Consider the following 26,716-nt stretch of genomic DNA (forward strand, 5'->3'; position numbering starts at 1 on the left):
CAATTAACGTCTCATATCAATTTCTTCATATTTGTTTACTCTTTTTTCACAGCTTTTTAATTTTCCTTCTTGAAAGTATGCAATACTATCATCAATTACTTTCTGTACAGATATCTTGGCATACTTTAAGGATTTTCATTCGACTATTAGAAATATCTTCTTATCAATCGTAGACTTAATCATCTTAGAAATGTCGTATCTCATTTCCCTTGGTACTTGAAAAGCCATATTTTCCATCAATTTTCATTCAAGATCTGGAATCGCCAAAACGTATCGTCCAATGTTACGTCGCCAGTTGTCTGAACTTTGGCCAGTTTGTTCGTTATGCGAACCGGTTTATCATGTTCATGCGCTATTATGATAGTCAAAGTTGAATTGCCCAAGCAGCATTGAAGCAAGTGAGTAATTAAAATTAGTCTAGTTGAGTCCAAGATCGTACGAAGAATCTTCTCTCTTCCGCTCTTCATTTTTTTCTTGGGATTGGGATTGAGAAAGCGTGGGTTTCAACACACACAAGATCATATCGTTAAGTGCACTCAATGTGGAATTATTAAGAAACCGAAACAAAAACGAAAAGCCATTGCCTAAACAATAAAAAAAGAGAAACATAAACAAAAAAGTCACCTGAAACCGACGACAATTGGCAAACTGAGCCAAGACAAAATACAAAATTCCGCAAAGGCAACAATCGATCGGGGAGGAACTGCTAAATAATAATAAATCCCAATACCCCGATCACCGACGCTTTGTTCTTAATTTCCAAGCAGCTTGTTGTTGCCGTGCGGTGACAGATTGCCGACTCAACTGGAAATGCAATCGTATATGCAAAGTTTTCAACTATCCGATACCTGGCAGTCTGGTTATGTGAGTTCATTGAATAATATAAAGTAAATTAAAGTAAAATTAAATGGTAAGGATGTAGAAGAAGTATGGTTATAAAAAAAAATATATTTTTTTAATAAAATATTTTTTGATAATATTTTCTAGGGTAATCTTAGAACCCATAGACCATATTTGATCTCACACCGTTGTGTTTGCAGAACTAAATGTCTAAATAAACCAGGGGCTTTCGACTGAACTCGGTAAACAATATACCGCGCGCTCTCTTCAACAATACCGGGTAAAATCCAAAAGAAACAAAGACCGCCGGCAATTGAGATAGGAAGTACATAAATATTAGCCATATGTCGATAAGATATAAGAAACTGCCGTGTATATCGGGGGCGGCAAATTATTTCGGCAAATTTACAATTCGGCGACAGCGTCTACGATTTCCATGATTCTCAATTCTCTATTCGACCTCCATGATAATGGGTACCAGTCGACCAGAGGGATCGGCCGACCGCCTGCTGAGTAATCATTCACGTTTATCTACGTTTAGCAATTGCCGGAAAAAGAATGAAACGCCGGAAAAAACTTTGTACTTTGTCCACACAGTGTGCGGCCCGAAGTGTGAATGATGTCACTGTCGTTTGATTGAACAAAGCCGAAACGCAATCGCACAGTGGGCCAATGAGCAATGGGCATTCAAGAGATGCAACTCAATAGAATAATTCACTGTGCGTAAGCAACTAATATATAGAGCTTAACTCAGTTACTTGGTGACTCTTTGCCAAGAATTACGTAAATATTTATAGATTGGTTAATCACCTCGAAATGCAAGGAAATATATAGATGTTTGAAATATGATTATTCAGAAGAGCCAACCAAGTTTAATTTCGATAAGATAGTCGATATCGCGCTTCGGAAAAGATTATCTACAGTGAAATAAATAAAATAAAAGAGCTAAAATAATTAATATATTTATATATATAATTATTTATGCATTTACTTAAAACATTTTAATTAAATAAGAAAAAAATCGTATATTTAAATCAAACTATTCTTCTTTTTTTTGTGTATCCATGGTAAGCAAAACATGAGGTGACCCCGATCTTTTTTAAAAGCTAATAAATATATCCATATTAAAATCAAAAATTTGTCTTATTTGTATATTTACATTATTCATTATTTAAATGAAAATCCTTATACTACAATAAAAGTTGAACTATTTATTTTATTTTATAAGGTGACCCCGATTTCTTTTTTCTTGTTATTTCTCAACCACTTTTAAACCACTGTGCGGCTTCTGTTGGCTTCGCTTTGCCCTGGAGCTTCGTGTCCGGGAGAAGTCGCTTTCATTCAGTCACGGGCACCACTCAACCACAGTCGGATCTCTACAGACGGATCACACCACCACCACCACCTCGACTTTCCCATCCACAACACCGCCACTGCCACCGCCACTATGAACAAGTACGGAATGTTGGCCATCTGCCTGCTGGCCGCTTTGGGCGCCCTGCTCCTGGAAGTTAGGGCCACTCCGGCGGCCACCACCCCCAAGTTGGATCCCAGCCAGCTGGGCGGACTTTCGGCCCAGTTCTTGCCAGCCGAGTATCGCAATACGAACGTCAGCGTGGGTGAGTTTTGAGTTTTTTATGGCAGTGACATAACCACTAACTATATTTACACCCTTTTGGAGTTAGATGCAATAAAATGGTTTAGTTTTTCATTGGCAAAACAAATGCATTCCTGATAACAAGAGCATAAGTATTGCATTTATTTTATGACAGTGATCAATTCATTTTTCGTTATCAGTTTATCATCATAAAATCGTAATTTCTCTTTGACTTTGATGTTTTTATGTCAGTACTGCAGGAATTTTTGCTTTATAAGCAAATTTTTTTTGGTAATCATTATTTGTTTATTTACTTTATTCTACAAAAAGCTGATATATATAAATATTTCTATTTTTACCACTGTTATTATCTGAATCTTTAATTAAAATTGCCTTATTGTGTACTGATACTGAAGAAACTATATCTTTAGAATAAAATATTTAGTTCTTTATGTTTCAAGGTTGCTATTAATGCCAAATTATCGATATTTTCGATACTTTCACAATATCGATTCGATAATTTAGATGTTTTCAAGGGAAAACACATATTAAATACCGAGAAATAGCAAACTGTCGATATTCTTTTAAGCTCTAAGATTAACCCCTACTACCAACCAATACATTTTCACCCACTAACGATTATACGAACCACGCTTCTTCTAGAGGACATCAAGCGGATGTATCGCGAGAAGTGCAAGAAGGTAAACGGAGCGGACAACGCGACCTTCTACGATGAGATCGAGAAGGCGGCGACCAAGATGAGTGCCTGCATCAGCGGAGTGGCCAATCTGACGGCGCTGCAGGAGGAGATGGAGCTGGCGAGGCCGAATGGTGACCTGGACAACGTGTTCCACAAGTACTGCCTGAAGGCCCCCGAGGCGGAGGCGTGCGTGAAGGAGTTCAATGCCAAGGCCCAGCATTGTTTGACCGCCGAGGAGAAGCGTCACCAGGAGACGGTGCAAAGAATTGGAGCCGCGCTCCTGGGATTCGCCTGTTCTCGCGGTGGCGATCAAATTGCCCTCTTCATCGCCGAACAGGGACCCGAATGCCTGGAGGCCAACAAGGAGGCAATTAGCAATTGCTTGAACCAGTCCTTCCATCAGTACATCCCCAAGGACGGCCAGGTTCCCGATCTGATGAGTAGCCCCGAGCTCCTCTTCTCGCCCACCCACTGTGTGGATTTGCAGCGCTTCGAGTCCTGCGTCATCCATCATTTGGAGCAGTGCACCGAGATCACGCCGGCGAATATTGTTCAGTCCGTCTTCCGGTTTGTTAAGAACGAAACGGACTGCCAGGCCTGGATGAATGCCCGTGCCAATGAGAAGCCCATTCTGATGGCCGCCGCCAACAACTCGAGCAATAATACCGCCAGTGGACTCACCTACTCCCTGGCTGCCCCTCTTTTGGGCGCCACTTTGCTCCTGATGCGCCCCTGAACAAACTGTGGGCGAAAGAGCTAGAGCTTGAAAATTATAGATATTTTCGATATTTTAATTCGATAATATCGATTTTTAAGGGAAAACTCTTAATCTCTTTTGAAGTTTTCTTTCCTCTTTTTTTTATTGCGATAACGAACGCCCCACTGTATATTACTTAATTTTTTTTTTGTGTAGAGAGTAGGTATTGTACCGGTACCATATAATTTAATGTCTCCTAAGGAATTGCTCATAATAAACAAGATTACGATGAACGAAAGAACACACCACCCCGAAATGGAATGTCCGAACGAGCATATCAGTGTTGACCAGCCCGGAATGGGAAGGTAATATTTTTATGATACGAAGATAAAGTTGGAAAAACAGGTTGGAAACGAGAAACTTGTATAAGAACCTTAGTCATAATGAGATATATATATTTATGGTATGGTTTCCAATATTTAAAAGGGAAGTAAAATCGGCTGATAAGATTATATGCAAATATTTGCGAAATATTATATTATATGTAAAATTTGAAAGGAAAGTAAAAAAAAATTGATAAGATTATATGCAACACACTTGCGAAAATTCGCAACAGTCAAACAAAAGTGACTCAGAAGACACAATTTCCTGGGACTTTGATCAATGACTGTCTAGCAGATAAGGTCGAAGCTCCTGGCCTTGTCTCTTTTTCTTTTTAATAACTACATCATAAACCTCCAGCCATAGATCGTGGCATACTCGTGGGCTAACTGAGGTTTAATTCAAGCAGTACTAAAATTCCCCTTAAAAAAAAAACAGCACACTAAAACTAACTCTGATACGGGGTGATAAGAACAAAAATAACAAGAAGAAAACAGCAACATAAACGGCGGGCTTATCATGAGTAATGGACTGGGTTTACCTGGCGAAATTGGGCAATTCTACGGCCACTGTATCTGGAATATTTTTCACAGGTTCACGTTCTGCCTACGACCATGAGTATAGTATCTGCAATGCCATCGTTGCCTTAATTGCTTTCGCACTGGATAGCCGAATTCGTACGTCAAATAGTATTGCCAAATATTTTTGATAAGCTTCGATTGGGGCGGGCTATAAAGAACTCAATATATATATATATATATATATATATATATAGAGCGGAAGAGGGACATATATCTCGCTACATTTCTACAGAAATCATAATTGAATTTGTAAAATAATCATGAAATATTAAAGGGTGATTGATTGCAAAGTTCTATAAAGAAAATATCATAATGATTTCCCTATTTAGGGCAATTATGGGTGACATAAAATGTTTTCTCCAAATCAAATAAGAAAAAACAACTAGACATCAATGAAAGGGTGGGTGGGCTATTCCCGGAATGAGGTTCCCATGTGAGCTTCTCGAAGAAGGGTGTAGAAAAACTATCTAACTGGTCGGGGCGAGTGACGCTAATGTGACGATTCCCACTCCAAACTCCATTCCGCCGGCGATAAGTTGCGTGTTTTCCATTCAACAATCAATCATTGCCAATTCCGTGTGCTTATCATAGCAGCGGAACAACTACTTTCTAAACTGTTGCTATATTTAGCGTATAGAATATCTCCTGCAGTTCCAATGAGATCTAGGGGTTACAATAGATTTTTTTTTTAAACATACTGAGTATATTTACCACAAGATACAAATATAATAAATAGAAAAAAAAATGGTATAATTAATTTATAATCGGTTCTTCGATTGTCAAGTGCCCGGTACCTTGGCTTATTTTGATTAAAAATAGTTTAATTAACAAAAGATTAGAAGTAATAGATTTTTAAATCAGTGGTGGCTCTGCGACTGTGTCCGATAGATCTTGAAAATCGATATTTTCGATATTTTGACATTATCGATTCGATCATTTTGATTTTTTGAATGGAAAACACATATGAAGTATCGAGAAATAAGCTCTACCGGCCACCACTGCTTTAAATCATATTATTCCGACTCAATTATACGGGAAACTATCTAAAAATCTAAGAACCAATTAGAAGAAACTACATAACAAACCTTAAAATTAAATTCTAAGAAACGGGCGGCTGCGGCGGAGCTAGTGGAAATTGCGGAAGAGGCTGTTGCTCCAGCTCATCGCCCTCCTGGTCGAGTGACTCCAGCTCGAGCTGCTCCTCGGGATCGCCGATTTGGGCCTGCACCAGCACATCGTCCAGATGGAGCCACACCTGCTCCACTGCTGAACGCAGTTCGGTGGCAAATTTCCACACGCTGCGATCCTCGACGAGATCGGTGAGGTTATACTGCTTATCCGGCTCCCGATAGTGCTGCATCTGGGCCACCGATGTGTCCACAGTGCGGGGATTACAGCCGCCGGGCAGCCATTTCAGCGTAAAGTGATTGTGCAGCGTCAACGAGAGACGAGCGTTGTGAAAGCACTTGGTGGCTCTACCAGGTAAAGAGTAGTTTTTAAACCTTTGAGTGTGTTGCAGTACGAAGAGCTCCCCGGCAATGGCCTGCTCCTCGTGATTACTCATCTCGGAAGCGACCTTTGTAAAGTACGTATTGATGAAGCACAGGGCGGGAAAGCGTCCAGCACATTTGCCACCCTTCTTCACTTCCATTTCGTGAGCCCTCTGCACCAACTGATCCCAATTGCGATTCTCACCCAGCGGCATTATCACCTCATCCACATCCACATTCACCAGATAATCGTGACGATATAGATTCCTGTAGAAGCAATCGTTGTAGGGTATCAGCTCGTTCAATCGCTTCTCCTGCTTTCGCTGCTGAAGCAGCATATGCTGGTAGTGCCTCAAACGGGGTATTCCATTGGCCAGGGTCAGTGGTCTCAGCTCCAGATATCCCGTTCGCTGATAATAATCGAGTACCCTTTGAACCGCCGGATGCACATCGTACATATAGGCGTAGATCCTGGAGGCCCCCAAAATCCTCTGCAGTTCGAACCACTCAATCAGTCGCTCCGATAGATCGACATAGGGAAAGTCGAAGCCCTTGAGGCAAACTCCAAAGTTTAAGGGGGAAGTCTCGGTTAGATTTTGATGACCCTTGGTGATATTTTGAGGGGTCACCACTGCCGCTGCCTGATTAACATTTACTCTCAACGAATTACTCGCCTTATCGCAGATCCTCGACACGAGTGACACCGTTTGGGGCAGCGATTCCACAGCGCCTGGCGGCAATTCTCTGGGTATCGGACAACTTAGCAGGTGGGGATAGTTTAGATACCGCTTGCTGCCCCACGCCTTCACCCAAACGCTCAGGAACTCAGTGACGGCCACGAAAACGGGCTCCCGCATTCCCTCGTACCACAATTGGCAGTGGGTGGGTGGAAATTTATCGCCAATCTGATTGGCAGTCACCAAAATCCTCACCGTGGGCAACTTCAATGCCTTCCTTCTGTCGAAATAGGCGGCATACAGGCGAAAGGTCACATTTGAGTTGACAAACGTCTGCCAGTAGGTGTTGTGCAGCTGAAGATCCAGGGGATCGGGATAGGGGGCGCAGGTTGCATTCTTTTGGTATACCATCGGCTTGGCCCAATGGTACCAGAACCCATAGTCCACCTCTGGCAGTTCTTGTTCCAACTGCCGCACTAGCTCCTCTTTTATGGGCTCTTCCAGGTGATGGACCGGTGGTGGGGTCACCTTTGCCACAAACAAATCTCCTCCTAATCCATTCGTCGTCGGCTTCAGTTCATCCGTTCGCTGCAGGGCACTTAGAAGTAGGAGGATCGCGAAGAGGGACGCCGTCACCAGAATTGTGAGGCGTACGAAGCCACCTCTTGTTGACATTATGCTCGAATGCTTACTGAGCTCTGGGAATGGGAATGGGAATGGATTCCCGCCACCTGGGAACGCAATCTAATCAAAACGAGAGTGATGATAACCACCGTCCTCATGCTGAATTATCTATGAACTGCGAGTAGAGCAGAGCAGAGCAGCCGGGCTTTATCAATTAACCGAATTTAGTTGGCCCAATCCGATCGCATAATGCGTATACAACTGAATTTGTTTTCGTTTCTTCGATTTCGATTTGGAGCATTGTAAAATGCCGTGTTTATCGGGATATGGTGACGCTTTTGGGTAAAGCAACCACGATAAAAATTACATTAAAAAGTTTTGGAAACACAATTGAAGATATAAGTTATGTGTATTTAGGGGCGTGGGTGTGTAAATATACGAATATTATTCATAGCCGTTAGAAAAAGAATCAACAATTTTATATCTTTTTTATTATAGTTTAAAAAGCGTATATGCTATTTCGTGTTGGTTATTTATATCTATCGATATGTTGTAAAATTGTTCAAATCGGATTATTTATAAAGAAGTTATGGGAAAGTAATAAATGGGTTGTGCAAGCAGTGCTTAGTTGTAATAACCCATTTGATTTTTTAAAACTGTGGTTTTAAACTATTTGTAAGTAAAACGTTTTAATGACTTAATCGACTAAATCCTTATATATTTATTTGTAAAATTATCCCTATAATAGTTAAGCCCAACTTGAAACATAAAGAGCTGTTAAAGTATAATCAAGGATACTCTATACATGTACTTTACTCTTTTTACTATCTCACCTAATCCTCATTCCAGGTACCAGGAACCCGAACCAATGACATTTCATATTTGGGAGGGCACTAGCACTAGCTCATGTCTAGGGATTCTGCTAATGAAACGCTCAAATATGCATGAGGTGAGTGGGTTGCAGAGGAGAAAGAGAGAAAAGGAGAAAAACTTGTGAAAGCTTAATTTCTGTGTAAATTGTTTTCGCCAAACTATGCAACAATAATTCCGGCTTCTTTTTTTACCTCCCCCGAGCATCGTAAATGCTTTTGTTTGCTATTATTTTTGTATTCCCTACTATTATTTGAACTTTTTGCGTTTCCTTGCGCTGCTGCTGCTGCTGATGCTGCTGTTATTTTTACAAGTAATTTAAAAATAATTTTATGAGGGGATGATGATGTTGCCGCAGGGCTTTTGGCCGGGTGCGAAGTTTGCTTTATTGACATTGTCACCCCGGTTGAGCTCAGCGCTCGTGACAATGAACCATCCTCCACAGCACCTGGAAACGAGGATGACTATGGACTATGGACTACGAACGACAGGATAATAAAATTGTGAAACAACTTTTTAATGAGAAACACTTTTTGCACATTGCAGTGGCCAGAGGGATTCCCGGTTGGTAGTTGGTAAATTGTTGCCCCCAAAGAACGATGATGATGATAATAATATGATGGCCACCATAATGATGATGAAGATGGAAGGCTTGCTGATGGCAGGATAATTCACCTGTTGCCATGTAGCCGCCCCTGCATTTCGCGATCGATTCTCTCTCAACTTTTTCACCACTCTATCGGGTTGGTCGTCTACAATTAACAATGAACATTTTACGCCGCACTACTACGGCAAAAACTGCAAACTTTCCGCCGTAATTGCCCAGAAAAGTAACACAAATGAAACGCATTGACGCTTAATTACTTTTGCTAAATGGCACGAGCCCGGCAGCCATCCTACAGAGCTCCTCCTTCTCCTCCCGCAAAAGTCCTTTACGAATGGGCGAGGTAAACAGAAGGATGGTCTGAAGGTGGAGCTCCATTTGGCATGCGGGTGTGTTTGGCTTTGGTTTCCCCTGCTTTCCTCGGCAATGCTTTGAATTTTACCAGAGTTCTGGCAATTTACGAGGTGGCTCTCACTTGCTGACTGACATCGTCGGGAATTGTTCTTGCCGAGGATGATGTTCCGACTTTTAATCAATTAACCATTATTTCATTTTAAATATATTCGTAAGATTTTATCCATTAAAATGAGAGATCCCTTTAAGAAATCGCTATTATCGAAAGGATTTTGTGTAAAATACCGAAGATATCGAAAGGATATATTTTACATTATCGAAGATATCGAAGGGATATTGCGCAAATATGGAAGATATCGAAAGGATATTGTGAAAATATTGAAGATATCGAAAAAAATCGAATATTTTAAAAGGATATTGAGAAAATATCGAATATATCGAAAGGATTTTGTGAAAATATCAAAGATATGGATAACCAATTGTACATCTCCATTCCACAGGGTATCTCTATATTCTGTAGCCAAAAAGTATTACGCTGATTGCAATCGTGTAGCCGTGTGCAGCCGTAGTGAACATGTGAGGCCTGCCTTTAGGGTGCTGCGAGTCGGCACGATTTGACTTTTGTCGACGTCACAATTTGGAGAAGTTTACCCACTTCTGGCGCCGCACGAAAACTTGGCCCAAAAAGTTGCCCTGCCACTTGGCAAATGCAAGTTTTTGATTAAAAGCCACCACCGCCTCCTCCTCATCGTGCTCCCAGTTTACCAGTTCCAGCAGCTAGCCAGGAAAGTTTTATGCCAGGACTGAGAGAGAGAGCCGGAGAAATTGTTAATTGAATGCATTTGGGGTCCTTGCAATGTTTGCCTGTGCGTGATATGGGGCACTTTGCCAAGAGGCAGCAGCAGCAGCAGCAAATGAAGGAGCCAGCTGTTTGGAAAGGAGGAACGGAGCAGCTGCTTCAATGAGTGAAATGCTTAAAAGCTGCACAAATGCTTTACCAACACTTGGCATCGACACCATGGCCTGTTCAACACTGACTGAGAAAGAGAGTCCAGTTGGTCAAAGGTGAAGCGATGTTCACTTAGAGTAGATGGAGTGTATAATTCATTAGTTCGTTATGCCATCAGTGTTGGTTAATTAGAATTATTTAAGAATTTTAAGCCAAACAGTGTTGGTCAACGCTATATTTTTTAATAATCCTTTTTCCGCATTTTTCTAAACCCTTTCCTTTTTGCAAGGATTAATAATTACGACTTTTTAATTGATTTATGTATAGTTTCAATTGCAAAGTGTTGAACAACGCAGTGCAGCAATAACAAAAGTGTTGTAAAGGGCGCTCTAAAGCGCCCCTGATTGCAAAATTTATGAGGCAACCGAACATCATCCCCATCCCCCTCAATCTCCGACGTATTCAGGTGGATAAGTGGTTGGGTGGGTGAATGGTGGCATTAAAAATTCATTGGCCAGCTCGTTTATTGTAGTTCCTTGGCAGGGCTTTGGTTTACTTTCGTTTAGGCGAGCTCGCCTGGGAGAGGGCCTGTTGCAGCTGCAAGGATTCCACTCCATTTCAGGAGACACACACTTTTCATTAGCTCAAAGGAAGGGAGCAGCTCACAGCTCACAGCTCAGGTGGGTTGCAAGGGAAAGCCCTTAAAGTTAAGCGCATAAGAGCGGAGCAAAAGTTGCCTTAAAGACTCGGCTGCCAGTCAATAATGATAGAGGAGAATGGAGGGATGGGAAATGCCTGTGTGCGTTTGGAAATGGAAAAATGGATGCGGATGCGAATCGGTGCTGTGGCCACGCCCACTCAGTGTCTGGCCCCGAAAAGCCCGAAAAGAAAAGCACAAGCAGGAGCAAAAGCAGCTCCAGATTTTCTATAAAAGCCGAGGCTAACGAGATTTGATGAATTGCAAGTCTTTGTGAATGAAGCTACAAGAAAGCTGCAGCATGAATAGCCCCTAGGCACCGCCTCCCAATCCTCCGCCTCCTTGCGCTTTTCCATCTAAGCCAGGTCCGCATAAAAAAAACCCATTAAGTGGTTTAAAGCAGTGAAAAAGCGCACACAACAAGCAGCAGCAGCAGCAGGAGCAACACAGCAAAAGAAAAATGCAGTTGACATGAAAGCCAGCCAAAAAGGGGGATGAATAGTGGATGGTTGGACAGGCAAGAGAGCTGGAAAAGGAGCCGAAGGAGAAGGAGCAACAATGCTCACCCAGAAGATGAGATAAGGAACAAAGCAGCTTGACGAATTACTTGGCAGCTGTTCGTAGTGAAAACCCCGGGAAAATCGGGGCGAGAGGCGAAAGGCGGTGGCAAAAGGCGAGGCGCAAGAAATTTAATTTGACCAACATTTTGATGTATCAAGTTCAGTCGGAGCCGAAGATTTATGACTTGCTGACAGAGCAGCAAAAGCGGAGCAGGAGCACCAGAATTGGTATGTCATGTCGGCAGCAGAGAGCGGAGAGAGGAGGAGCAAGTGCATCCAGGGATTATGGGATCATTTGCAGCTCAGAGTTTTGTTTCCAAGCAAAAACAAAGACGATTTGCTTGCAACTTTGGCAGGTCTCTAAAAATAAAAGCTTTAATAGCTTTGGCAGCTTTAATTAAATAATATTATATCATGCTTTTAATATAAGGCTTTAAAACTTTAAATATTTATTAAAAGTATTGATATTTTCACATTATCAAGTCGATAATATCGATATTTTCATCGAAAATAATTATTATAATTATGCTTATGAAAAACATCGATATTTATCGAAAATAGAAATCGAAAATATCGAAATAACAATATTTTTATATTTAGATGATCATGCCTTATATTTAATCTCTTATTTCAGCTCACAAATATTAGAGATCTCGAAAAGCTTTACTGATCAAGTTAAAACTCCAAAAGCTTAAAGTCGCAAAGCTCCAGAGGCAAAGAAAAATGAAAGTAAGCTGACGACTATTGAGTGCATTTCCCATTTCCACTTGCCTCACGTAATGAGCCCACTGGAAATGAGGAAAACAAGGCCTTGACATCGAAGCCAGTTTGACTTGTGGCGATAATTGCCACCTGTGATTGTGATTCCAACTGTGACGCGGACAGTGACTGTGACTACACAAGAAGAAAAACTAATGATGAAACATCTACTATAGTTTTATCACCTATAAAGGTTTATAAAACAGGAACGTAGATAAGTTTTTTATTTCAATAAAAAAAGGAATATTTAATAAATGTTTTGTTGATCGAAAAATTTCGATAAAAAATAATGATTATTTTTGAGTAACATTTTTTCGATTTAAAATATAGCTCAAAGTAGGATTACTTAAGACATTTTAATATAATTTTGTTTTAAAACCCTGAATTTCCTGAATACCCGTATATCTTTCTTAAAGGTTATGGTCTATTAAAAGTAAATAATATCACATATTTACTTTACAAACTTCAAAAGTCAGTTGACAACTTCAGTTTAGTGTCAGAGTTCAAAAGGTTTTTTCGGCCCCTACCGACTTCCCGTAAAACTGTAGAATTGTCGACTGGCGAGCACGAGGCTGAGATTAGAATCCCCTTGAGATGGCTCGACTGACGGCTTTGAGCATGGCGGTGTTGCTCCACTCCGTGCTGGGCGTTTCGTACTACTACTACTTCCGCGAATCGCCCGGCTCCGCTGCTCCTCTCCTGGGCGCCTGGCTCTTCTCGGCCTGCGTGGTTGCCCTGCTGCAGGCGATAAGGATATTTCCCAGTGCCCTTCCCGCCGCCGATCACGGGCGGTTCAGACATTATCGAGGCAATAACAATCAGGCGGCATCCTCCTGGGCAGCGCTCCTCCTGGAAACGGGCATTTGCTGCCTGGTTCTCGATGTCACCCTGACCAAGTTGTGGCATCGCATCGAGTCCCTTTGCCAGTGCGCCATTGTGGGCGTCCTTCAAGCTTTGGCGGTGGAGGAGCAAACCTTCCTGGCCTGCGAGTACTGGTCCTTGGCCCTGACCACCGGCCTGATCGGCGCCTGTCTCCTGTGGCTCACCCTCTGGGCCACCGCGCTGCCCCGGAAGCTCCATTGCGGCCTGCTCGACTGCCGGCGCTCCCTGCATCGCCACTGCTCCTCGCTGATCTTCGGGCCGCTCGAGCCGGGAACTCCTATTCCGACACAGGTGCAGGAAAGCGCCCAGAGCTTCGCCAACTGACCATCCATCCACCGCCAAAAACCAAATTATCAGTTCAACTTAAGAGTCAATACCTAAATTTATGGGTTAAGTAATGCTAAAAGTGTTTTAATGGGCACAGTGGGGCGAAAAGGTTCAAAAAACCATGAAATATAATTTACTACAAAAAAGTAAGCTGCTTTCGATTTTTTGTTTTTAAAAATAACTTTTTCAATAACTTGGCTTTCCATTTACCTCTTAAAATGTGTGGCTTTGTTCTCTAAAAGCCTACACTTCTATCATTTTATTATCACTTGAAGAAAAAGGTGACCCAAAAATACATTTATGGGTCCCATAACTAGAACTTTTAGATTCGCATAAGAAATTGTGATCTAGTTCTCTTCAAATCTGCATTTCTTTACGTAAGTTGGTAATTTATTGGGTCTTCATCTTCCAAATGGTGACCCAAAATTATATTTTTAGGTCCATAATTTGGCCGATTAGATTCCAATTTAAACCTCCTAAAGTTGTTTAATGCATATCCACTAATTTGCTTTAAGGGCTTTGTTAAACTCTTTGAAAATTATAATAAAATAATCAAAAGGTGACCCAAAAATATAGTTTTTTTTTTTTTTAATTGGGCAAATTGATTTTTATAAATTTTTGTTTAAAAATTGTAATAAAATAATCAAAGCCACTGTCTGTCCACTTGATCGATCCAATAAAACCAACTGGAAACTGAAAACTGACAACTTGCGACTGGTGACTGGTGACTGGAAAAACGGTGATGTCCCCTCGGAAAAGATGTGGAAACTCGTTTAACCATATCCATGGCCAAATGGCAATGCGGAAGAGGACGGGACGCTGCCTCCGATCCGAAATCCAAAAGCGACACGCCCCCAAACAACCGATACCGTTTTGGATTCGGATTCGGAAGACGGAACCCAGCGGATCGAAATAAAGCAAGGTAAGTCGATCGAAAACGAAACCAAAGCTGCGATGATGTGCGATCGATGGCTGTAAACTTGAACTTGAAGCGTGGCCAAAAGCGATGGGCATGGCAACTAGCAGGCAGCAGCTTGCAACTAGCCAGCAGCAACATGCAACATGCAAGACACCGACACACGCAACAATGCCGCTGAAATGCTTCCAGAGAAGTGCCAGCCAAATGTTGTTTGCTATTTGTTGTTTGTTGATGCTGGCGTGTTTTACACTGCAGCCAGTTGCCAATGGCCACCAATTGCGGAAAATTGGCCGTCGAGCGATATAAAAGCCAAGCCTGGCAGTGCAGCCGTGTTAATCAAAGCGCGTCGCTCGCTGGGAAAAGTGCAAGTGTTTTCCACGCTCCCAAAAAATCGAACTAAAATCGCAGGCGAAAATCAGGCGAGGTGAAATACGCAATTCTTTTTTTCTTCTGTGTTTATAAAAAATAAACAGAAAAACTCTGAATTTGATAAGTGAAAAATATAAAGCCAATACTTCTTTAAATCGATAAAATCGATAATAAATCGATTATAAATAAGTAAATAAAAATAAATTAATTGGGTAAACAATTACGTTGATAAATAAATAAAATCCAGAAATTTATAACAAGTGTATATGTTAAAAAAATGTTTATGTTATTAAAACATTAAAAGTTTCAAAAAGAACCTCTACTTAATCATAAGTTGAGCAAATATTTTTTAAGTTTGTTAATTTTTTAATTATAAATTTTTTTTGTTATTTTAACATAGGCGTTACGTATCATATTATTATATATTTGAATATTTACATTTCTGATGCAAATATGCTCTTGACCAGTACATTTAAATTTCAAAAAAGGAATCTATATTTAATTATAATTTTAGAAAAATCTTTTTTTAACCTGTTAATTTTCGTATTATTTTATAGATGCTGTGCCACATCCACTGCCACCTGTTTCTGCTGCAGCTCCTTGTCATGGGTATGCCCTTCCTGCAGGGATCCCCCGTTTCAAGTCCGGAAATATCCAACAAGGGTTCCAAGTCCTCAAATAGCGTGCAGCAGGTGCAACAGCAACAGCAGCAGCAGCAGGAGGCCCACCTTAATTCGCTGAGTGCCTATGCTAGTGGCTACGACATGACCCAGCAAAATCAACTACAAAATCAGCTACAGAACCAAGTGCTTTCCTCTACGGATCCTGCGTTCAAGCCCTCGTACAAGATGCCCGAAATGGAGACCAATTTCACGCCAATGCAAACGGCCGGAACTCCGAGTGTGGCCAGTTTGCCCTCGACTCCAATGCTCATGCAATACCTGCCGGCCCAGACGATCCAGGATGGTTCGGGGAATACCGTCCAGTACCTTCAGTTGATCCCCACCCGACCGATTATAGTGCCCATCTCGCCATATCTTTCGGCTGCAGCAGCGGCGGCTGGATCTACGGCCATTTCCGCCGGCGGACAACCGGACTTTGGTGGACGGACAGCTGCTGTTTTGAGTGCTCTGCCGCCGAATTACGGAGCACCCCTCCAGGGATATGCCACTAGTGTGGGGGGTTCGCCCATCAATCCAACTGCCGCCTTTCGCAATAGCTATCGTATCAACCGTGAGGCCAAGGACAAGCACTTCCCGCCCTCATTTTCACTGAATCTCAACGAATATCTGCCGGCCTCCTCGATGGGATTGAGCCACGACACCTCCGCCAATGGGCCCCATTTGTACCTGAGGGCCAGACCTTAGGATAGATTATAAGCTACCGCCAAAGTCTTTTAGCCTTTAGAACTGTTATTTTTTTGTTTGTTCTTAACCGTACCAAAAGTCCCGAATAAAACGTAATACAGAGAGTAATCAAATAAAACAAACGCGAATTCTTCAGAGGGTGGAGAAAAAGACTAAAGAACAAGGGTTTATGTGTTGGATAGGCACATTTGTGAGGTTCATGTCTTGGATATGGACATTTTCCAATTAAAACCATTTTCTTTTACTTTATACAACCCAAAAAGCGTTTAACATAGCGTTTTTCATACTTAAATGACTCTTTTTCTAGACTTCACAATCTTGCAATTAATAAATCATCTAATATTACAACTATTCACTATGGCTATACAAATTATTTTTCTCAGAATCCAACAGCCAAGTCTATTATAATGCAAACCCTAAACATCCTATGGCTTATATATGGCAAAACCCTAAACCCATTTTGCTTTCCATTTAATTTACATAACTCCACTTTAGCTGAGTCACGGGTGTCGTTCGTTCTTCAGCGGGCTTCCACCTTTCGTTTTCACACACAGCCGAACAGCCAAAGCAACCGTAGATGACCCAACCTAACGAGTCCCAAATAAACCCAAATGGAATCTAGACTGTTTATTTTTGCACAGCACAACAAAAATGGGGGACAGCAACAGTGAGCAAACAAAAACACACCTCAGATGGAGGAGTGCTGTCTTCTGTTTTCCACCTTTGGCGAGCTGGAAGCCCAGAAAAACGAAGGTCGTCTTGGACAGAATGCAGGGCCATTGTTTTTGTTTCTCTTTCATTTTGCGTGAAAGTGACCAGACCAAAGAGCCCATTTCACGCCCGACCGGAACACAGACGGTTTGTATTTGTCTACACATTGTACCCATATTTATGCCACAAAAACCTTGAAGTTGCGTCAGATCTTGCTAGCTAGCTAGCCAGCCAACCAGCCATTTCATCTGTCTACTCTTAATTGTCACAATTTGACAAATTCATTTGGCATTAACTGGCTCAAATCGGAATAGAGCTTTCATTGCCTCAATTCCGAGTCATCGTTTCGTTGGTGGGGGTAAGTAAAGGGGCTGAGCCCAAAGCATCTTTCACTTGCCGCATTAAGTGGAGCAAATGCCCAGCGGCCTTTGATCTTTTCGCGGCCTAGCATTGGCTATTGTATATTCTTTCTTTTCATTTTGTAAAATATATATTTAAAATTATTTGAATCATGTGACAAGATACCAGCCGATAGCTCAAAAATCTGTTATACTTCATCGAACATGTTATACTTCATGAAACTGAAGAATTCGATTATAATTATAGATTTTTAAAACAATTATACGGAAAGAATTTTGTAAAACATTTAGTTCAATTTCAAATGTTAAATTTTGTAAAAAATGCGAATAGTACTACATAAATCTAAAGAGTTAACAAAAATATTGTAGCTCTATGCTCTAGCGATAAAAATATAATTTCCAATGCAATTCATCAAACCCATTTCAGTTAGGGTATTGAACGCAATTCGAGGGGCATTCCATGCCGCACTGAGTGCCACAATTCACTTTCAATCACCGACCATTCCACATGTCGTCGATGCACTGACGATGACGATGATATATCCACGATGATGATGTGGATGTGGATCTGGAGAGGACGCCCCGTGGCGGTGAATCCCTTGTAATGGGATTTAGATGATGGGGCCTTTGGATTCGGAATCGGATGGCCACTTGCCGCAGAGTTTTGGGCTGCGGAAATGAGCGGTTATCGATGCTCGGACTTTGAGTTTGAAGTTTAAATTCGTAGCTCTAACGCTCGAACTCGATTAATGGTCGTGTTTTCCTGCAGATACACATAGTTTCATAGTTTCGAAGGGGTGTGCGCTTCACTTGTCCGACCGACGTTGTTATAACACTTTAAAGCGCGTAAATTAGCCTTTGTTGTTGTTTCTGTTTCTGGGCGGTGCTCGCTTTGTTGTTGCTGATTGAGTTTGAAATGATTTCAATTTGAGTCGCTGGGTTGCCGAGCTGGCTGGCTATTTACTTTCCTTTTCAATTAATTGCCGCAGCTCTAAACGGATCCAATCCGCCTTTGTGTTCCATCCTTCGCTCATCTGCATCTCTAGGTGGCCAATGGCCAATGAATGCCGTCCATTTGGTTCCGATATTTGAGATTCGAGACCGGAGACCAAAGACCTGAGAGAATTAGGCGGCACAAACTATAAAACGTTGTGTCAGAGCTTCGCGCCATTGCAGTCGCCTCAGCGCTCGTCACTCGCTCGGTTCGGTTTTAGTCTTTGGTCTTTTGGTAGTTTGCTCTTTCGTGTTAGTCCCCATTTTTCGGCTGTTTCAGTTTCAGTTTATTTCTATTTTTTTTGGTGTAACCAAGTGTAATCCGTGCGAACTGGTGAATGTTGTCTGTGCTGGTTGTTCCCTCGAAGGAGTGATCATCGTCATTTAGTCGGATCAAGGCGGTCAAGCAGCCTCATCATCATCATCATCTCATCTTTGGCGCAAGTTATTATCATCATCATCAGCGGAGGCGACCATAAACGGGATACTGTAATATCATGGTGCGTATGTGTAACCGACCAGAAAGGAATTGACATCTCAAATGGATAGGATAAATCACGAGCAGAAAGATGATATGATAAAATAGTGGTCACTAAGTAACTTAAAAAATAAAATATTAATACAGAACATGTCATATAAATATATATAAATAGTAACTTAAAAAATAAAAGATTAATACAGAACATGTCATATAAAATATTACAGAGGGAAAGACATTTAAAATATAAAAATATTTACAGATTTTTAATAAATTGAAATGCAGGGAAATCTATAAATATTACATAAGAGATAGATTTTTGTATTAAATAGGATTATAATAAATTAAAATATTATTATTGACCAGATGATAAAATATTTTGAAATCCCACTGAAAAAGAGATTAACAGCGACTTGAAAATGCAAAAAATAAATGCCAACTATCGATTATTACCTAATCTCATATTTAGACAGCAAAAAGAAAATAAGAGAGAATGTGTGATTGAGTTGTTCGAAAACAAAATATCTCTAATGAGCCCAGCTGAGACAATTTCATGGTCCGCGAATTGATTAATGATATGATATGTCACCAGGGGTATTATTTTGGCCAGACAAAAGGGGGAAAGTTGGGTGAGGTATGTGGATAGTCGGATTTAAAGAGAGAGATAAAGTAATAGAGAAATATGGGCGAGTCAACAGTTAAGTTCCGTTTCATTGGTGGTAGTCATTGAACTTTTCTGTTTGCAATGGTTTAGTTAAAATGTTAGAAAATGTGCGGCCTCGACTATCAGGATATCGGTAGTGCGAGGGAGATGAAGTTTTGCAAGCAGTAAGTCGACTGCATTTTTGGAATAAATAAGTTTAAAGCTTTTTTTATATTATGGCTAAGATGGTCTTCTAATTCTTGCCTCTTTTTATATGCAATGGTCAAGAAAATGTGTGACATTGCCCTAGAACCTCGTTAGACTTGAACTACAATTAGTCGATCTAATCGAAGTTTATCCACTGGCCATGTAAGCAAAGTTCGTGTCTTGAGTCTTTTGTTTGCATTCGATTTTGTTGGTTTTTTACACTCATGTTTACACCATGTGTGGTCGGTGGTTTTTTGTGCCACAAGAGGGGCGCAAATTACGCGTGTTAACGATGCGAACTCCATTAGCTTCTTCTTAAAGCCATCAATCAAGCTGCATTTGCATCTCACGTCTTATGTCATCAGGTGACCTGGTTGGGATCATTATTAGCCGACGACCCGGGGCCGCCAAAAATGGCCGAAAATAATTTCGAAGAGCGCTCAAACTAGGGCACGCATGTGACTTAGAGAGACTTAGTGACTGCAACTAGTTTTGCTAAAGATTTTCTGCAGCATTTTTGGCGGCAAATGGTATTTGCTATTTCAACATCAACTGGAATGCTTCTTCATCGCGTGACAAATGGTCGTAAGTTGCTGCTTGGTCAGAGTTTCGAATCGAATCGTAGATTTTAGTTTTAGAAAGGCTTATCAGTGGTGGGATGGTAGTGGCCTTAGCCAGCAGGTGCAAAATCGAAACGAGGGTGGAACAAATGGATGGGCATGTCCCACCCACTTGGGGCTTGGCCATCGCTAACCACAATCTATTGATCTTTCCACTCGAATGCGAAGCTGGGGAAGTCCCCTTGCCGCCCTTTTGCAATTTTGAGCCAAATTAAAAGTGGTCAAACTCAATTAAACGCATCAATGGGCGTGGCAGTGGTTCACTGCTCGGCGAAAGGCGCCAAAACTAAGCCTTTCACCAAAGCCAAAAACCAAAAGTTACAAGAAAAGACACAATTAATTCAAAGACTTGCCAAGTTGCGAATACGACGAATACACTTGCTGCTGAAATCGCTTCAAGGTCAGCTTTAAAGTTGCACAAATTGGAATTAAATTGATGGGATTGCGTGTAATTACAACTACAAATACAAAAGCATTATCTTTTTTTTTTACAATGCGCTTAGCAAATAGCCAATCCTTGCATTAATATATTAAATTAATTTAAATGGAAAACGATTGCTTGTTTTGCTTTGTGTTATAAATAGGGTAATAATATTTTATACACCAATTTATGTTGTTAATCTTCTCCAATTTGCATTAAAAACTTTGTTACTGTTAATGTAATCGTTTTTAAATGGTATCCCCTTTACTTTACTTTTTAAAAACTAATGTCAATCATAACTGTGAAATATTTATGACATATAATAATAATCTCGACTATCAGGATACCCGTTATTAAGCAAAAAGGGAGTGCGAGGGACATGAAGTTTTGCAAGCAGTAAATCGACTGCTTGCACTGCTTTCTTGCATTCGATTATTTGCTCATAACTTTTTAACAAATGGTCCGATTTTAAAATTTTCTTTTACATTTCGATGGGTATTAATAAATACAGTCAAATTGGTTTTGCACTTTAACAAAATCTGTAAGGATGTGGACGCCAGCTTTTTTTTAAGGTCCGGTGGGGAATGAATATGTTTTAAGCCTTTTCTATCTTTTGGATAAGATGGTCTTCTAATTCTTGCATTTTGCCCAACAGATGTTGCTTCACCTGCTCCTCCTGTCTGTCGTCGTCGTCGCGATAATTGGCGTCGTCGATGGCGTTCTATCACCACCTCCCGGCTACGATGATGACACTTCGCCGGTGCCTCTTCGCTTGGAGGACTTGGAGCGCGAGCAGGAGCAGCACCAGCATCTGGATCTCAATCGAGCGCCGTTCCTGCCCAATCGCTATGAATGGCGACCGGATGTGGCCGCCAGTTTGCCGCCCAGTTACATTCAGGATGCCGCCCAGCGGGAGCGGGATCTCGAGCGACTGCAGCGTTTGGAGGAGCTGCGTCAGCTGCAGCGGCAGCACCAGCAGCTCAGTTCGGGCTACGCCTTTCCCTTCCCCGCCCACCTTCCAGGTGGTGTGCTCTATGTGTGAGTATTGAGCTTCAAAAGCCACCAAAAGCTAAAGCTTATATTCTATGGGGTTTGAAACCAGCTCTTTGGAAAAGCTGCAAGCTTTAGCTGCGGTCCAAAATAAGCTTGATTCGTTAAAAGCTAAAAGTCGAGCTAGAAACGCCAAGACTCAAAGCCCAAAACTTTTAAGTCTTCGAAAGAAATAGCTTAAAGCACAAACAGGTTAACTTTGAATTTGAAACATTAAAGATTTAAATTTAGGCACAACATTGTGAATTTTTTTTTGAGAATTTTATCTGTTTGTCTTGAGTATTTATACTTCTCACATTTTCAAGGCGAAATGTTCTCTAAAACGAGAAGAGTGTTATCTTTGAAATTGATCTATTAACAATTTTTATTTAGGCACTAACTAAAAATATTTTTGTCTGGTGAGAGCAAGAATTCTCACATTATTTTTAATGTCTGCACACAAAAAAATTTGCTTGGTAAAATTGACCAACAAAGATAGTTACGTAACTATTAAAATAGTTACGTGTATTTTGTTTTTGCTTTGGGTTTGTGTCTTTGCTAATTGTGTGTATTTTGTTGTTGTGAAATGACAATTTACTTAGTAGAATTGACAATTTTGCTGGTTGGGGCCTGTTTGACAATTATTACAGTTGATTTTACCAAGTTTTTTTTTTGTGTGTGTGTATGTAGACTTTTGCATTGAAATATACATAAATACATGGAATGTATATTTTCAAGGTGAAACATTCCTAAAAACAAGAAAAAATCTACTCTCTACTCAAATTCTTTTAAATTAAAAGATTTACCTTAAAAATACATCAATTGCAATAGCATGTGAGGTATATTTTCAACTTTAGATTGCCGGAATATTAAGGGAATAGAGCACAACTAAAAATTCAGTTTAAACTTATAAATACACAGTGAATTTCACTTTTAACCAGAAGGAGCTAAACAGTGATTCAATAAACACCAACTTGGACTGCTAATCAATAGCAAAGTTCACTTAACCCTCAGCGGCAAATTAGGATGGTGGTTAACCCTTTAATGGCCAACTGATTGAGGCCTAGTTGGGCCGTTGATTGACGTGCAAAATTGCCGCTTGGGGGGCAATTGGAAATTGGAAATAGAAATGCTAATCGTATGGGCTTTGATGGAAAGTAGCTGTGATTTGCGGCCAAAAACGATCGTTTGCAGCCAATTTGGGCTGGTTAAATTAGTTAGTTAGTGGCTGAAAGTGTTGAAATGGCAGCGCATTTCACTTACGATCGCATCAGCTTCCGACAAATGGAGCAAATGATTGTGGTTAATGTAATTTAATCCGTTAATCAGCTTCTTTTTATTTTTTGTCCATTTCAGTGGACCCACGGCAGCCACGCCCACTCCCACGCCCTCGGCAGCGCCGACGACGACGACAGTGGCCTCCTCTTCCAATCTTCGATTCGGAAAGCCCATAGTTCCCTACGATTTGGATTTGAATTTGGGCCTAAATGGTATTCAATATGTGGCCAGTAATGCTCTGCCGCCCCTGCCAGGGCCACGCCCCCTGGGACGACCGCCCTTTATCTATGGTTTTACCAACCAGGCGGGAAACAATAGACAACCCCTGGTGGTCCAGCAATCCAAGCAGTTCGCCTACGCCCCACCATCGCCACCACAGCGACATTATGCGAATGGACCGAGGATTCCATTGCCATATCCTCCGAGTTTTGTGAGCATTACAACCCGAAGACCCAAAGGATTCCGACCATCCCAACCAGATCCCACGCCCGATTTGTTCGCCGGACGCTCATCGAAATCGCTGCTGGACTCGTACATTCCCAGCTGGGAGGTTCTGCGCCTCATCAGGGAGCACAATTCACAGCAGCAGGGAGGATTCTCACCCATCATCCACCACCAACAACGTCAAACGCTCGCCTATCCAGCACCTGCGCACTTGCGACTCTATAAGCGAGATTCCCAGGAGAACCGTACGAGAATCGTTAAGAAAGCGCTGGCACAGCCCGGCAAACTCAAGGAAAACTAAGAGCATTTTAGTCTTATTTTAGTTTTTTGTTGTCTTTTATATATATAATATACAAATACGAATATTTATTGCAGCGAAAAAGGCATGCGTTTTATTTATGAAAGAGGAAGCAAATGGAAAAAAAAGTTAAGTCAAAAATTTGGAAGCCTGTCATGACACTTACTTAACATTTTTGAGAAGCGCATAGAAAGGCACTTTATTTCTTGTTTAATCGAGAAATTAAATACTTGCTGTGTAATTCATCAGCACTGGTACAACGTTTTAGACTTTTAAATGGTATTTCTTTCTGTTAAACACTAAGCCTTAAATTAAAACAAATTGGAAAGTGTTAAAGTTTATGATGGCCCGAGGAAGGATGTTTGTTTGTGGGTTCAAGGAGTAATAAAAAAAAGACGATGAGGTGAACCTCGTGACTTGTGACTCCCAAAAGGAGCTAGTTTCCTTTCCTCGGGCCCCCAAAAGCTGATCGGTGGTGATCACATAACAGAAAATGCAGCATGGAGCATCTTCCAGCTCTCCATTTAAAGCCAGGCCAGGCCATCGCGGGCCAAAAGCGAAGCCAATCGAATCAAATGTGCAATATGTGACTTTGTCAATGAGCCAGTTGAGCCCCAAAAGCCACTGATGCCACCGATTGAACAGATTCCTTCGACTCGGATTCGAATTCGATTTTGCAGACTCTCCCCTCGATGCTTTTTGCTCACGTAATCGCGGCCATAAACCAAACAGCCAGCAATAACAAACAATTACGGTGCGATGCCACTCGGAGTGGCCACAAAATTATGATTTGTGTGGCAGTGTGCCGAGATACGGAGATGCGAGATTCGAAATCCAGCAGACAGAAGACCAAGAGACCGACAGACGGACAACAGGTGGAGATTTATGCAAGTAGGAAGCGAAGATGCTGCAGTTGCGAGTTGCAAGTTTCGAGTTGTGGCAGTTGTTTGTGTTGCCTTTGCGTTGCCGTTTCGTTTCGGCCATCTCATGGCTGTTAATGAAGCTGCCACTGCCACAAAATTGCTGCATTGTTTGTCACCCATTAAATATGCAGACGTGAAGGCAAATGAGGATGAAAATGATGTTGATGATGACGAGCAGCCAGCCCTGCCCTGTTTTTAAGGGTGTGATGGCAAACGTATTTCCTGACTGCCGTTGATTCCGGTGATGACGTATGGCACACTGAGCAAAAATTCAGTTGAAAAAAATACATTTAAAAAAATTAAATAAATAAAAAAAAACAAGAGAGAACGCACTTCGACTATCAGATGCCCATTCCCAAGATAAAGCAGTAAATCGACTGCTTGCACTGCTTGCTTGCACTCCATTTATTTGCTCAAAACTTTTTAATTAATGGTCCGACTAAAAATTTTCTTCTACATTTTGATAGGTAATAATAAACCCAAAAAAAAAAATTAAATTTACAATTTTTTTTTTTCTTTGGGAAAAAAAATTATTTTAATAAAAGATATCAAAGACGAAATAAAAATTTCCTTTTATCCTATATCTATACTTCCATCACTACTAGTTTTCGCTCAGTGCAAAGCCAGTGACCTTCTAGAGGGGTCAAATCTCGCTCCAGTTTGTTTCACCGAAAAATAAATCGTAGGCTCGATCGTAAATCTGCATTCGAAAGGGTCATTCAGAAAGGTTCACCCTTTGAAAAATGCCCACGGTCAGCCTTCTTGATCTTGGCTCTTTATGTGAGATACGATCCGTAGGTCTTGCCCAGCTCAATAAATAATAATAATAATAATGCCGCTTTATGACGGCTGACTACCAAGTGACATTGTTGCACCTTCTGAACAATGAGCCATGGCTAGTTGAAATCGAGCTAAGGTTGAGGTTTTGGACGCTCGATTGTGCAATGTTTGCTTAGCCGCGGCTTCGATTCGCTCCGGTCATTGTGTTGGCACCACCGGAATGGGAATGCGAATGGGAATCGGCATCGGCATCGAACTTGGGCGGCATCGAGTGGATTGGAGAGCCCGCGAGTTAGGCGGATCACAAAAGAGCGTCGAACCTGCGACGAGCTGACCAACATTTCAATTGCTTTTTCTGCTTATCGATGCACGCCCATCAAGGCGAGATTGAGGAAAAAAGTGAGCTGCGAGAGGAATCGTAGGTGGATCGACTTGGTAATACCCCGAATGGATCAGTCCAACCATTTTTATAAGTAGGCGAGTTTCCTATTGTTTTATTTAAACCAGATGATAAGCTTGAACAACGATCAAAACAATAAACAAGAGAGAACGCTATATAGTCGAGAACATCGACTATCAGCTGAAGGAAGTGCAAGGGAGATGGAGATATGCGATCATCAAAGCTACTCGCGCCATCTAGCGGCTGTTTGCATTTTTGCTCATAACTTTTAAAATCAAGATCCGATTTAAAATATTTCTTCCACCTTTTGATAGGTATTTTTGAACACAACAAATTTGCATTTATACTTTTATAATTATATACAATATATCAAGAATATCGATAAAACCTGATATTAATATTTTTTTTGGCAGTGTAGGTTCCTTATACTTCTTTTTTAAGTTAGTTTCTCAAACCCGATCAGTAATCCTGACTATCATATCCTCAACTTCACTTCATATTTTGGTTTTGGAGATTGTCGACGACCCTGAAATGCCCAGAAATTCCGAAAGCAAGGGTATCAGAGGGGCGAAAACACTTTCAACAGTGCAACCACGTGATTGCGAATGAAGTTTTTAGTTTTCAGCATTCAGCGCTGTTCAGTTATCTGGTGCTTTTTATCGTTATCTCGCTTCGCTTAGTGTCGTGTCTTGTGTTTGTGTGTCTTTTGACAAAACGGATTACCAAATCCAGCGACGAGCCAAAACAACAGAGATACCCACTCTTGTTATGCCATTTCTCCTTTGGCGCTGGCCCAATCCCAAACCCATTCCCAAAACCCAAACTCCAGGTCTCCAGATCTCAGGCCAAACCCAAGCGAAGACAACTTAATGCGCCAATTAAAGTGCC

At 41.2% G+C, this 26,716-nt stretch overlaps 5 protein-coding genes across 5 annotated transcripts; 4 read left to right on the plus strand and 1 right to left on the minus strand.

Annotated features, from left to right (window-relative positions):
• The first annotated feature begins 2,171 nt into the window (after positions 1 to 2,171).
• On the plus strand, positions 2,172 to 4,137 carry LOC108054942 (27 kDa hemolymph protein). The gene is made up of 2 exons (XM_017138063.3): positions 2,172 to 2,459; positions 3,101 to 4,137. The coding sequence occupies exons 1-2, from the start codon at positions 2,288 to 2,290 to the stop codon at positions 3,871 to 3,873; spliced, it is 945 nt and encodes a 314-aa protein (XP_016993552.1). The 5' UTR covers positions 2,172 to 2,287; the 3' UTR covers positions 3,874 to 4,137.
• Positions 4,138 to 5,793: 1,656 nt separating this feature from the next.
• On the minus strand, positions 5,794 to 7,638 carry LOC108054935 (uncharacterized). The gene has a single exon (XM_017138054.3). It carries the CDS (start codon positions 7,636 to 7,638, stop codon positions 5,896 to 5,898), a length of 1,743 nt encoding a protein of 580 aa, XP_016993543.2. The 3' UTR covers positions 5,794 to 5,895.
• A 5,222-nt stretch (positions 7,639 to 12,860) lies between these two features.
• LOC108054945 (uncharacterized) lies at positions 12,861 to 13,668 on the plus strand. Its single transcript, XM_017138067.3, has one exon. The coding sequence runs from the start codon at positions 12,975 to 12,977 to the stop codon at positions 13,584 to 13,586; it is 612 nt and encodes a 203-aa protein (XP_016993556.2). The 5' UTR covers positions 12,861 to 12,974; the 3' UTR covers positions 13,587 to 13,668.
• Positions 13,669 to 14,850: 1,182 nt separating this feature from the next.
• LOC108054943 (uncharacterized) lies at positions 14,851 to 16,334 on the plus strand. Its single transcript, XM_017138064.3, has 2 exons — positions 14,851 to 14,932; positions 15,435 to 16,334. The coding sequence occupies exon 2, from the start codon at positions 15,435 to 15,437 to the stop codon at positions 16,242 to 16,244; it is 810 nt and encodes a 269-aa protein (XP_016993553.2). The 5' UTR covers positions 14,851 to 14,932; the 3' UTR covers positions 16,245 to 16,334.
• Positions 16,335 to 18,544: 2,210 nt separating this feature from the next.
• LOC108054941 (uncharacterized) lies at positions 18,545 to 23,817 on the plus strand. The gene is made up of 3 exons (XM_017138062.2): positions 18,545 to 18,807; positions 21,332 to 21,714; positions 23,062 to 23,817. The coding sequence occupies exons 1-3, from the start codon at positions 18,805 to 18,807 to the stop codon at positions 23,726 to 23,728; spliced, it is 1,053 nt and encodes a 350-aa protein (XP_016993551.2). The 5' UTR covers positions 18,545 to 18,804; the 3' UTR covers positions 23,729 to 23,817.
• The last annotated feature ends 2,899 nt before the right edge of the window (positions 23,818 to 26,716 follow it).

The sequence above is a fragment of the Drosophila takahashii genome, chromosome X, assembly GCF_030179915.1.
Source record: "Drosophila takahashii strain IR98-3 E-12201 chromosome X, DtakHiC1v2, whole genome shotgun sequence".
In the NCBI taxonomy this organism is placed as follows: Eukaryota; Metazoa; Arthropoda; class Insecta; order Diptera; family Drosophilidae; genus Drosophila; species Drosophila takahashii.